Genomic DNA, 13,612 nt, shown 5'->3' on the forward strand with positions numbered 1-13,612 from the left:
AGAGATAAAGGGACTTAAGAGGCTGAGACAGGAGGATCGCAGGTTTGAGGCCAGCCTCAGCAACTTAACGACACCCTCAGCAAGATCCTGTCTCCAAATAAGAAATAGAATTAGGCTGGGGTGTAGCTTGGAGGTGGAATGCACCTGAGTTCATCCCTAGTACCACTATTACCAAAAATATATATACTATTTTAGGTGATAATGGTGTTGTGATTACTTTTTTTTTTTTTTTTGAGGTCTGGGGATGGAACTCAGGGGCATTCAACCTCCAAGCTATACCCTCAGCCTTATTTTTTATTCTTTATTTTGAAACAGGGTCTCACTAAGTTGCCGAGGGCCTCACTAAGTGGCTGAGGCTGTCCGCGAACCACGATCCTCCCGTCTCAGTCTCCCGAATGCTGGGATTACACGCGTGTGCCACCACGCCCGGCTTTGTGATTACATTAAAAAAAAAAACATAACACCAAGGAGGGCACAGTGGCACGTGTCGGCTCTCCCAGCTGCTTGGGGAGCTGAGGCAGAAAGGCGCGAGTTTGAGGTCATTGTACAGTTTGGGTCCATTTACTGGATTTACGTTTTTCAGAATAAGTTTTATTTGTAAGTTTCTCTTCTGAAAGCCAGGCATGGTGTTGCACACCTGTGATTCCAGTATTTGGGAGGCCAGGACAGGAAGATTACAGGTTCAAGGACAGCCTCAGAAACTTAGGCCCTCAGCAACTTGGTGAGATTTGATTTAAAAAATAAAATAGTCTGGGCGTGGTGGCGCACGCTCGCAATCCCTGCACTTGGGAGGCGGAGACAGGAGGATCGCGCAGGTTTGAAGCCAGCTGCGCTGGCTTAGGAGACCCTGTTTCTAAAATAAAAAAGTATAAAATAGGTCTGGGAGTGCAGCCCTGAGGTAGAAGCATTTTCATGAACCCCAAAACCACCAAAAAAAAAAATAAATAAAATAAAATGATAAAATAGAGCCGGGTGTGGTGGGGCACGCTTGTAATCCCAGCATTCTGGAGACTGAGACTGGGGGGTTGTGGTTCGCAGACAGCCTCAGCCACTTAGCGAGGCCCTCTGCAACTTAGTGAGACCCTGTTTCAAAATAAAGAATAAAAAAATAGGGTTGGGGGTGTAGCTTGGAGGCTGAATGCCCCTGGGTTCCATCCCCAGACCTGCAAAAAAATAAAGGGGGTATAGCTCAGAGATGGAATGCCCCTGGGTTCAATCCTTAGCACTACCAAGAAAAAAAAAAAGTTTCTCTTCTGAGAGAGACCCTCCCCACCGTCTTACTAATCACTTCCCTCCCCCCCAATTGCTCCTATTTGAAACCTCACGGCTTGGCAGCCAGACCCTCCGCTTCCTTGGTGAAGGAGCCTCTTGCTGGGACGGCCTGGGGCATGACCTTCGTGTCCCCCTGCAGGCCGTCTTCCCCTGGCGGCTGGGATGGAGGGCTCCCTGGCGGAGGGGGCCCAGGGCAAGCCCTTCCACACAGTCACGCCCCTGCTGGAGAGTGTGGCGCTGTCCCGGGTGGCTGGCATGCCCGTCTACCTCAAGTACGAGAGCGTGCAGCCTGGCGGCTCCTTCAAGATCCGGGGCATCGGGCACTTCTGCCAGGAGGTGAGGGTGAGCGGGAGGTGGACAAGCGTGGGGAGTGGGCGCCCCCAGCCAGGTGTCCACGCTCCTGCCCAGGTCCCCCCAACCCCACCTTTCTCTTCCCAGATGGCCAAGAAAGGATGCAAGCACCTGGTGTGCTCCTCAGGTGACCCCTCTGTTTCTGCTTTTTTTTTGGGGGGGGTCCCCTGGGCGAGGAAGCCGGCGGGAGGATTGGGGAGGGAGGCCGCTGGACCTGCTGACCCCTCTGCCCTCTCGCCTCTCTACCGCCCCCCAGGGGGCAACGCGGGCATCGCAGCTGCCTACGCGGCTCAGAAGCTGGGACTGCCGGCCACCATTGTGCTGCCCGAGACCACCTCCCAGCGGGTGGTGCGGAGACTACAGGCCCAGGGCGCTGAGGTCCAGCTGGCCGGGAAGGTAAGGAGAGGGCCCGACTCGCGGGGCTCCCCTCCCTCCCTCCCCTGCCCCTCCAAGACTTTTTCCCTTGGAATGATGGTGGGGGAGAGGGTCTTCTCTGGGGATGGCTGAGCTGAGGGGTGGGAGCGAGGTGTGGTGTTGAGGGCAGGGGCTCCCCGCTCCCTTCTTCTCCCGCTGGGGACACCTCGCCCCTGGAGAACGGAACTGGCTGGGAGTAGAAGAGTGTCTGTCCCCTTCATACACAGAAGGCTGGGCCGGCATGTTAGTGACTTAAATTATTGTTACAACCCTAACAGAATGGATGCAACTTAGTATCATCCTTTTGTTTATCGAGTGAGGAGTTGTAATGGTGCTGTGGGCTCTTCCTCTATTCAATTAAGATTCATTGAATAGGGAAATTCAAACAAATAAGCAGCTTGAACGAGTCTTTATTACACAATGTGTAGGAAATAGAAAGAGAAGAGCAGCAGCGTGCCGGCACGCACGCCGGAGCACCCGAAAATGGAACTCTCCCCCTTCTGGGGCCCCAGCTTAAATATTGGTATCTTCTTATCAGCGTTACCAAGGCAATGGGCTAGTAACTCATTTCTTAGCCAGGTGGTGCCTTTGCCTTCAGACAGTGGCTCACTAAGTGCAGGGTCGACAATCTACCTGGTTTCCATCTCTCTCTGTTGTATACGGCTGTAGAGGTGGCTCACCAACCCAGGGCGCTTTGAGTTCACCTTTCCTAGACCCAGGCTGGGTCACGAGGGAGAGGAGGTAAACAGAGACACTGATGGTCTTTACGTATTTCCAGGGCTAAAGGTTTCAAGTTGTCTCTAGGGATTTTAAGGCTAACGGCTTTAATTTCCTTTACATCCTTACTATAGGTTAGCCATTAAAACACAGGGTGGAGGAGAGAGAGAGAGAGAGAGAGAGAGAGAGAGAGAGAGAGAGAGAGAGATTGATTGATTTGCAGTGTAGCTGTCCTCCCTGCCTGAGTGTCTACACAGCACCCAGCTCTGGCTGGTGTTTGCGTTTTGGATGCAATGCCGTAATGCCAGAGCAGTTTTCTGATACCGGCAGTTTCTCATCCTGAGTCCAGAATGAAGGAGGCCCGCTGTGAAGGGCACTGCCAGCTCACCCTGTACCAGAGAAAGGGACACGGAGTGAAAGCTTTGCCCCTCCTGGGAAGAGGGAAAATTACTTAAATCAGAGGAAACAGCTTTTAAAAACACCCCAGAATTAAACTGAAAGCCATACCATGGTACCCGAGAGCTGTCTTCAAGTACTTAGCGTGCGCAGCCTTCCTTCCTTTCAGCCATCTTCCCAGCTCATAGCTTTCTTCATCCTCATCTCCCTTTTTCCCTTCTACCGTCCACCACCCACCCACCCACCCATCTAAACACTGATCCATTTGTTTACCCTCCTAATCATCCATCCACACATCTCTCTGCTGTCCATCCCTCCACATCCAGGCATCTGTGCATCCATGCATGCGTTCACCCATCCAACAGCCCACTGATCCGTCCACTCACCCACCTAACCATCCATCTGCTCATTGTCCACTAACAATCCACCCATTCATGTGCTCATCTAACCATCTGTCCATCCATCCATCCACCCACTTAATCATTTATCTATTTATCCACCTTACAATCCATCCATCCACACCCCCATCTAACCATCCATCCATCCATCCATCCATCCATCCATCCACTTAACTATCTATTCATCTACCTAATAATCCATCCATCCAGCCACACCCCCACCTAACCAACCAACCATCCATCCATCCATCCATCCATCCATCCATCCATCCACCCACCCATTCATCCATCCACTTGATCATTTATCTACTCATCCACCTAACAATCCATCCATCCATCCATCCTAACCATCCATCCATCCATCCATCCATCCACTTAACTATCTATTCATCCACCTAATAATCCATCCATCCATCCACACCCCCATCTAACCATCCATCCATCCATCCATCCATCCATCCATCCATCCATCCACCCACCCATTCATCCATCCACTTGATCATTTATCTATTCATTCACCTAACCATCCATCCATCCACACCCCACCTAACCATCCATCCACCCATCCTTCCATCCATCCATCCACCCACCCACCCATCATCCTTCCATTTATCCACCCACCCACCTAACCATCCATCTGTTCATTTGTCCACTAACAATCCACCCATTCATGTGCTCATCCATCCATCCATCCATCCATCCATCCATCCATCCATCCACATAACCATCTATCTGTCCATCTATCCATCCATCCACACCCCCACCTAACCAACCATCCATCTATCTCTTTACGTAATCACTCATCATCCATCATCCATCCATCCACCCACCCATCCATGCACCCACTTACCCATCCATTCACACACCACCCTCACAATCCACCCATCTATCCATCCATACATCCATCCACACCCCCGCCTAACCAACCATCCATCCATCTCTTTATGTAACTACCCATCATCCATCTTCCATCTATCCATCCATCCACCTATCCACCCATCCATCCATGCAGCCACCTATCCATCCACCCTCCACCCGTCCACCACTGATCCACCCATCCTCCACCCCTCACTTGGCCCCTGTCGATCCATTGCCCACCCACCCACCCACCACCAGCAGGCATTCCCTGGTGCATAGTTGGTGCCTGCGCTGTGTTAAACAGTCCTAGAGACGCAGAGATAACACTTGACTCTCTGGGGGCATGGAGTGTTTCTGGGGAGCCATGTGGGCACCCAGGTGTGACAGCATCGCAGCGGGGAAGCCAGGGCCCAAGGAGGACAGGGCCGGCAGGCTGCCCTCCTCAGCTGGTACTGCTTGGCAGAGGCTGCGTGGCAACCCCAGACGTCAGTGGCCCCTGAGAACCCTGCCGCCTGGGGAGGGCGGGCGGCTCTGCCTTGGCCGTGGGCAGGATAGTGGTCTCTGGGTGTGCCTTGTCCTGGTGCAGGGCCAACCCAAGCACATTCTTCCGGGCGCAGTGGCGAGAAGGCTGAGAGCAGACATGTGTCACCCCAGGACCTTTGCTCAGGTGTGCTCCCACCACACGCTATGGGATAGAGACCGCATCGTGGGCGGGATTGTCCACCGCACGCTCCGAGGGCACAGGTGGGATGAGAGATGAACTGAGGAGAAGAAGCGGGTGACTGTCCCCACCACCCAGAGACGGGGGTCCAGGAGGGCCTCCCTGGCAGGGTCCCCTCAGTTGGGTCTTTTTTTTTTTTTTTTTTTTTTGCAATACTGGGGATGGAACCCAGGGGCATTCTACCTCCAAGCTCCACCCCCAGCCCTATTATTATTATTATTATTATTATTATTATTATTATTATTATTATTTTGCCGGTCTGGGGATGGAACCCAGGGACATTTGACTTCCTAGATATACCCTCTGCCCTATTTTTTATTATTTTGAAACAATGTCTCGCTAAGTTGCAGAGGGCCTCACTAAGCAGCTGAGGCTGTCCGCGAACCGAACCATGATCCTCCAGTCTCAGCCTCCCGAGTGCTGGGATTATAAGCGTGCTCCACCAAGCCCGGCTCCCCAGCCCTATTTTTTATTCTTTATTTTGAAACAGGTCTCACTGAGTTGCGAAGGGTGCCACTAAATGGTAGCTGAGGCTGTCTGTAAACCTCCTGTCTCAGCCTCCCAAAGGCTGGGATTATAAGTGTGCGCCACCTCGCCCGGCTTCAGCCGGGTCTTGAAGGAGAAACATGAGCCCTCGACACTTGGAGAAAAAGAGAAAAGGGAGAGAGGAGCCCGTCATGGCACGGCACTCTTGTAATCTCTGTCTACAGAGCCTGAGACGGGAGGATCGCAGGTTCGAGGCCAGCCTCAGCAACTTAGGCGCTCAGCAACTTAGCCCCTGTTTCAAAATAAAAAATAAAACAGGGCTGGGGGTGTAGCTTGGAGGCAGAATGCTGACGAGGGGCCCTCTGCTGTGTGTCTTGGTGGGTTCCTTGGATGGCAGGAAGGGGGACCTATGAGTGACTGATGGGGTTCAGTCCTCCTGGGCCCCGGGGGATTGTGTAGTTCATCCCAAGCCATCCCCCGGGATGGCCGGCATTGGAAGCCACCCAGCAAATCCAGGGTCAAGGGACACTGTGAGGGAGACTCTGCCACAGAAGCCAAGCCAGAGAGGAAGGAACCCCATTTCTGCTGGAGTGGCGCTGCACCCCCAAGGCTGCGCTGGCCTTGCCAGCTCTCTCCTCTCTCACCCCAAGTGAGCAGGCTGTCACGGGGCGGCGGCTGGCTCTCATGGATACAACCCAAGTGGTTCTTTGAAGCTGCTGGGGGGCTCCCCTGCTGGCTGGTCAGAAGGGGGCATCAAGCCGGGCGTGGTGGCGCATGCTTGTCATCCCTGCGCTTGGGAGGCTGAGACAGGAGGATCCCGCAGGTTCGAAGCCAGCCTCAGCTACTTAGTGAGGCCCTTTGCAACCCAGTGAGACCCTGTTGCAAAATAAAAAATAGGGCTGGGGGTGTAGCTCGGAGATAAAATGCCCCTGGGTTCCATCCCCAGTTCTGCAATTAAAAAAAATAGTGAGCAGGGGGTGAGGGTGGGGCCTGCCGGGAGCTCACCCGCTGGCCCGACTGGACGGGTCCCTTTGGGGTGGGGAAGGCACACGGCACCCCAGTGTCCCTGTCCTTGTCCCCGGAGCCCGCTGGGCTCACACCATGCGTGTCTCACCCTGGGGGGTCCCCGGGCCCCTCATCGCGGGCCGGTGGTGCAGGAGACCCAGCCTGAGCCGGTCTCTGCAGAGGCTCCGGCGCCCTCTGATGGCCTCCGCGTCCACTCAGGTCTGGGATGAGGCGAGCCTGAAGGCGCAGGAGCTGGCCCGGAGGGACCACTGGGTGAATGTCCCCCCATTCGACCACCCTCTGATATGGTAAGGCTGGCTGCTCTCCCCGGGAGCCCAGAGCTCTGCCCATTGGGTGAAAGGGGAAACGGAGTCCTGGGGCGGTCAGGAGACTTCAAAGTGAGATGGACCTGGGTTCAGACCTGCTTCTGCCGCGTAGGAATCGGGGGCTTTGTGCAAAGCTATTTCCCTGTGCTTTGGTTTCTTTATTCTTTTTTGTGTGTGGCACTGGAGTGGAACCAGGGGCTTTCTACCTCCAGGCTATACTCCCAGACCCATTTTATATTTTATTTGGAAACAGGGTCTCACTAAGTTGCTGAGAGCCTCACTAAGTAGCCGAGGCTGGCTTCGAACCTGCGCGATCCTCCTGTCTCAGCCTCCCAAGTGCTGGGATGACAAGCGTGCGCCACCGCGCCCGGCTGGGTTTCTATGTATGTAAGCGAGACGTGCCAATCCGCAGTCCCTTTTGTTGAAAGTGGACTTCGGGGCGGGCAGAGTGAGGGCTTCCCCTGGGCTAGTCTGTGTATCTCTCCTCAGACCCTAGAGGTGGGGGTCACTAGACTCATTTTGGAGGTGACAGAGAGGTCAAGCAACCACCCAAGATCACACAGCAGCAGAGACCGGGCCCCTAGACCCAGAGCTGCAGGTCCCCTTGGGCCACACGCACTAAGGGCGGGCAGGGGGTGCCCAGGACGGGCTCGCATGCGGGAGGGAAGCCCATGGCAATGCCCATGCGTGGGGTCCCGGGGTCCCCCTCACCCTTGCGCCTCTCGCGTCTCTCCCCAGGGAAGGCAATGCCAGCCTGGTGCGTGAGCTGAAGGCGGCGCTGGGGGCCCCGCCGGGGGCCGTGGTGCTGGCGGTGGGCGGCGGGGGTCTCCTGGCCGGGGTGGCCGCGGGCCTGGTGGAGGTGGGCTGGCAGCACGTGCCCGTCGTTGCCATGGAGACGTGGGGGGCGCACTGTTTCCACGCAGCGCTGGAGGCCGGTGAGCTGGTAACGCTGCCTGACATCACCAGGTGAGCGCTGGGCCCGAGGGAGGGGCGCCAGCCGGTGGGTGGGGGTACAGGGCGCCCCAAAGGGGTTCCTGGTCCCTGGAGTCCCAGCCGCCACAATGAGGATCACATCTACAAGTGCTGAGGAAGAGCCGGGCGCGGTGGCGCACACTTGTGACTCCAGTTCTTGGGAGGCTGAGACAGGAGGATCGCGGGTTCGCGGCCAGCCTCAGCTACTTAGTGAGGCCCTCCGCAATTCAGTGAGACCCTGCTTCAAAACAAAGAATAAAAAATAGGGTTGGAGATAGAATGCCTCTGTGTTCAATTCACAGTATCAAAATAGAAAAAAAATTCATATCATGAATATGGTTTTACTTATTTATTTTTTTGGTGGTTCTGGGGATGGAACCCTTCTGCCTCCGGGCTACACTCCCAGACCTATTTTATATTTTATTTGGAAACAGGGTCTCTTAAGCCAGTGAGGCTGGCTTCGAACCTGCGGGATCCTCCTGTCTCCGCCTCCCAAGCGCGGGGATGACGAGCGTGCCCACCGCGCCCATCGTGGACGTGGTTTTAAATTTTACTCCATTAGAGAACTTTTTACCTTTGTCACTATTTATTTATTTATTCATTTATTTATTTGTTTACTTTGATGTTGGGGATTGAACCCAGGGGCGTTCTACTTGTGAGCTACACCTCCAACCAGATTTTAATCTTTTTAATTTTGAAACAGGGTCTCACTACGTTTGCTGAGTTGAGTGTCTTGCTAAGGGGCTGAGGCTGGCCTCAAACCTGTCATCCTCCTTTCTCAGCCTCTCATGGACTAGGGTTGGTTGCAGGCATGCGCCACCATGCCTGCCTCATTTATTTTATTTTTGTGCTGCTGGGGATGGAAGCCAGGGCCTTGTAGTACTATGCGAGTGCTCAACCACCGAGTTGCCGGGCTGTGATCCCAGCACTCGCGGAGGCTGCCCTTACCGTCCCTCCCTGCCTCACACCGCAGCGTGGCCAAGAGTCTGGGTGCCAAGACGGTGGCGGCGCGGGCCCTGGAGTGTGCGCAGGAGTGCAGGATCCTCTCCGAGGTGGTGGACGATGCGGAGGCCGTGAGCGCGGTGCAGCGCTTCCTGGGTGAGTAAGCCCAGAGGTCCAGCCATCTGAGGCTCTAGGAGAGTGCTGGGTGCTGCGTGCTGGGTGCTGGGTGCCTAGAGCGCTCCGATCTGTGTGCATGGAGCCTTTGCAGGGTTGGGGTGGAAGGCGAGCCATCTGCCTCTGATCTGGGGACGTTTGCAGGTGCTCTGGGTATCCACCCTGGCCTGCCTTCTGTGCAGGGGCCCTGTGGTCCTCACGGGCACCTCCTCCAGGACGCCTGGTTCCAAGGGCGGGGCTGGCGTGTCCTGCTCACTGCGGTTCCCCGGGCCTGAGGGAGTCGGCGCTTAGTGACTGTTTGTTAAATGCATGGTTGAATTTATGAGCTAGTGGGAAAGGTGGATGATGGGTGGGTGGGTGGACGGACTGATGAGGTGATGACTGATGGATGACAGACATGGATGGAGGGAGGGGGGAGGGAGGAGAGATGGACATACGGACATGCTGATGAATGGACAGACAGTTGAATGATGGTCAGGGGTGGATGGGTACACTGACTGATGGCTGCACTGATGGATGGACAGACCGTGCAATGGTGAATAGAGGAATGGGTGGCTAGAGAGATAGGTGGTCAGGTTGATGGGTGGACAGAGGCTCTGTTGCGAGAAAGGATTGGTGGGTGGGTGGATAGATGGGTGGATGGGTGGATAGATGGATGGATGGGTGGATAGATGGGTGGATGGGTGGATAGATGGATGGATGGGTGGATGGATGGATAGATGGGTGGATGGATGGATGGATGGATGGGTGGATGGGTGGATAGATGGATAGATAGGTGGATAGATGGATGGATGGGTGGATAGATGGATGGATGGGTGGATAGATGGGTGGATGGGTGGATAGATGGGTGGATGGGTGGATAGATGGATGGATGGGTGGATAGATGGATGGATGGGTGGATAGATGGATGGATGGGTGGATGATGGAAGGATGGATGGATGGGTGGATAAATGGATGGATGGATAGATGGATGGGTGGATGGATGGATGGGTGGATGGTTGGATGGATAGATGGATGGGTAGATAGATGAGTGGATGGATGGATAGATGGGTGGATGGGTGAGTGGGTGGGTAGGTAGGGGATGGATGGGTGGGTGGTGGATGAATGGATGGGTGAATGGGTAGATGGACTGATGGATGGATAAGTGGATGGATGGGTGGATTGATAGACAGATGGATGGACGGATAGGTAGGTGGATGAATGGACAGATGGATGATGGATGGATGGATGGATGGATGGACAGATGGATGGATGGAGGGATGGAGGGATGGATGGATGGGAGGATGAATGGAGGCACAGGTGAATGGAGGGATGGATGGATGGATGAACGGATGGATGGATGGAGGGAGGGATGGATGGATAGATAGAGGGACAGGTGGATGGAGGGATAGATGGATGGATGGACAGACAGATGGACAGATGGATGGATAGGTGGATGGATGGGTGAATAGATGAGTGGGTGGGTGCATGGGAGGCTGGCTGGCTCGCCACATGAATCTGGTTCTTCCTCCCTCTTCTCCGCCTGGCAGACGATGAGCGCATGCTGGTGGAGCCCGCCTGCGGGGCAGCCCTGGCCGCGGTCTACTCGGGCCTCCTGGGGCGGCTCCAGGCTGAGGGCCGCCTGTGCCCCTCCCTGGCCTCTGTGGTGGTCATCGTGTGCGGAGGCAACAACATTGACAGCCGAGAGCTGCAGGCTCTGAAGACCAGGCTGGGCCAGAGCTGAGGGGCCCGCGAGCCCTGCGAGGCCCTGGGCTCTCACCGCCCGCCAGAGCCCGGCTCCAGTGGGCGGCAGTGTTGGCCACCCGTGCGTCTGTGCCGGCCCCTCCGGCAGGAAGCCATCCCCGACCCCCAGGGCTCCTGCAGCCTCAGCCAATAAACCCTCTGAGTTGAGTGTGGTTCCCTCGGGCCTGGTTTCTACCCGCTGAGAGCACAGGAGGTATGGACATCGAAGGCCAGAAGCCGTCCTGGGATGGAACAGCTCCAGCCACGCCTTGAGAGCCCAGAGCTCTAAAGGAAGCCAGCCAGCCAGGCGTGGTGGTGCACACCTGGAATCCCAGTTTTTTTTTTTTATTTTTGCAGTACTGGGGATGGAGCCCAAAGACATTCTGGCCCCCAGCTATTTTACCTATAATATCCTCAGCCCTATTTTTATTCTTTATTTTGAAACAGGGTCTCACTGAGTTGCGGAGGGCCTCACTAAGTAGCTGAGGCTGTCCGCGAACCACGATCCTCCCGTCTCAGCCTCCCGAATGCTGGGATGACAAGCGTGCGCCACCACGCCCAGCAAGAGACTCTGTGATTTTCAGAATCGCTCCCCATGGCTGGGACCTCTGTTCTGTGGTGGTGGCGGCTGGGATGCTGGGGAGGCAGGCAGGACCCCTGGGTTGGTTTGGGTGTACTTTTGGGTCACAGGTAGAGGCGATGGCTGCAGGGCCTGGATCTGCAGCCCCTGGGAAGACTCTTAGAAAACCAAGTACTGGGATTATGCACACTTGTCATCCCAGTCCTTGGGAGGTTGAGACTGGAGGATTGCAGTTCAAGGCCAGCCTCAGCTACTTAGTGAGGTCCTCCGCAACTCAGTGAGACCCTGTTTCAAAATAAAGAATAAATAGCGGGACGTGGTGGTGCACACTCGTAATCCCAGTACATGGGAGGCTGAGATGGGAGGATCGTGGCTCGCAGACAGCCTCAGCAACTTAGGCCCTTTGCAACTCAGTGGGACCCTGTTTCAAAATAAATAATAAAAAATAGAGCTGGGAGTGTAGCTTGGAGGTAGAATGCCCCTGGGTTCCATCCCCAGTACCAAAAAATAAATAAACAAATAAATAAATAATAAAAATAGGGCTCGAAGGTAGAATGCCCCTAATTTCAACCTCCAGTACGGAAAAGAAAAAAAAAAAAAATAGAGGTGAAATCAACTCCTTCGAGGCCACCAGGGGGCAGCAAAGCGTGTCCTCTGGTCCTCTGGGGAAGGCTAGCTCAGGACAGGGGACCCTGCTACTCCTCAGCTCTGTGCCTGTGAGCCCCGCAGCCAGCCTGGGGCGCCGAGGTCCAGAGATTCTGTGGGCCATGAACTCTCACCATGGAGAAGCATTTCCCAAACCCTCTGCCCTGCTGGGAGAGAAAGCTCAGAGAATGTGGGGTCCACCTGCTTCAGCCCACGGTGACGCCAGCTCCCTGCCCCTCCAGAGGCCCCCTCTCCTAATTAACGTGGGCTGTGTGACCTTGGGTCAGTGTCCTCCCCTCTCTGGGCCCCAGGCTGTGCCTCCGTGATTCAGGAGGTACAGGTGCCAATTCCCATCTCTCCTTTGCCTGGGCTGTTCCTTCCACCAGGAGCCTCTGGCGGCTGCCCAGACTCCCTGTCCCATTCTCCCTTCGGCCCCAGACATGACCCTCGATTGCCAGGGATCCCCCTCCACAACCCCTGGGATCCGGCTCTATTTCCTTGTATCTGCACTTTTTGAGTTCCCCAGGATAGAAATGTTATGAGCCCTGGAGCTGGATGCAGCCAGACCTGACGCCGGACCCTGTTCCTGCCTGGAGCAGAGGTGACCCCCCCCACCCCAGCACCTCACTGTTCTCTCTGCAAGACACGCTGGTGAGGATTTCAATAAATGTCAGTTCTTCCCCTCTCCTGAGCATTTCTCCTCCAGCCAGGATTTATGCTCACCGGGAGCACCTACAGTGTGCTCCGGGCACGTTTGGGCTTTCATGTTGTCTGTGTGTCGATGGTGGTATCATCCCCGCTTTGCCAAGCTGAGCCACAGGGCCTCACTCGAGTCTGGGCCCCGCAGCTATATGGGAACCCCAATACCCAAAGGCCCGAGGCCCGTGCACCCCCTCTCTTCTTCCTAGCCCTGCCTTTGCTCCAGCTCCCCTGTCTGCCATGCCCTCTGCACCCCTGAATCCTACAGGGACTCCCGAGCGCTACACAGAGGCAGTCTCCTCCCGGGAGCCGCCCTGGCTTGCTCTGCTGCCTTCTCCCCGCTGCGCTCTCCAGGTGAGTGCAGGGTCTGCTGGGTCCCGGGTGCTGCCTCCCAGGCACCCTGCGCTGGCCTTTGCTGGTGGCTGCCCTCCTGGGAAAGTCCTCAGCTGCTGTTTTTCTCTCTCCCGCTCTCTGACGCTGCAGATAAGAAGCCAGGGGCTGTTAACTCGGCCCAGATAACACTGTCAGTGAGCTCTGTTCAGCCTTTGTGGTTGACACCCGAGGCATTCCCCGGGGCCCAGGGACACCAGCAAGTAACCAGGAGCTAGTGACTCTGGCAGGGATGGGCTTGGCGAGCAGACAAGGATCCTGGGGGCCGGGGCCCTCTGTTTGCCCAGGATTGCAATCTAGGTCACCAGGTGTGTGTACCTGCTGGGACCCACCAAACCTCCATGCCAGCTGCGTCTCCTGGGGCCTCTTGCAGCTGAGGACCCCTCTGCCCCCATCTCGGTGCCTCCAGGATCTCACCCCAGTGACAGGTGACGAGGAGACCTGGGGACAAGGAGACCTGGAATCCAGCTCTGGCTGGCAATGGGAGGGGCGTTCTCACCCCAGAGCTGGCACCAGGCCAGAGAGGGCGCTGGGGAGGGTGACG

At 55.7% G+C, this 13,612-nt stretch overlaps 1 protein-coding gene across 1 annotated transcript; it reads left to right on the forward strand.

The window, feature by feature from the left end:
- Positions 1-1,434: 1,434 nt before the first annotated feature.
- Positions 1,435-10,755, forward strand: SDSL (serine dehydratase like; the record flags this gene model as incomplete). The annotated part of the gene is made up of 7 exons (XM_080717973.1): positions 1,435-1,608; positions 1,711-1,750; positions 1,880-2,019; positions 6,838-6,926; positions 7,683-7,910; positions 8,890-9,014; positions 10,562-10,755. The coding sequence occupies 7 exons, from the start codon at positions 1,435-1,437 to the stop codon at positions 10,753-10,755; spliced, it is 990 nt and encodes a 329-aa protein (XP_080574099.1).
- Positions 10,756-13,612: the final 2,857 nt, after the last annotated feature.

Source organism: Muscardinus avellanarius (genome assembly GCF_963383645.1).
Source record: "Muscardinus avellanarius genome assembly, chromosome: 21".
In the NCBI taxonomy this organism is placed as follows: domain Eukaryota; kingdom Metazoa; phylum Chordata; class Mammalia; order Rodentia; family Gliridae; genus Muscardinus; species Muscardinus avellanarius.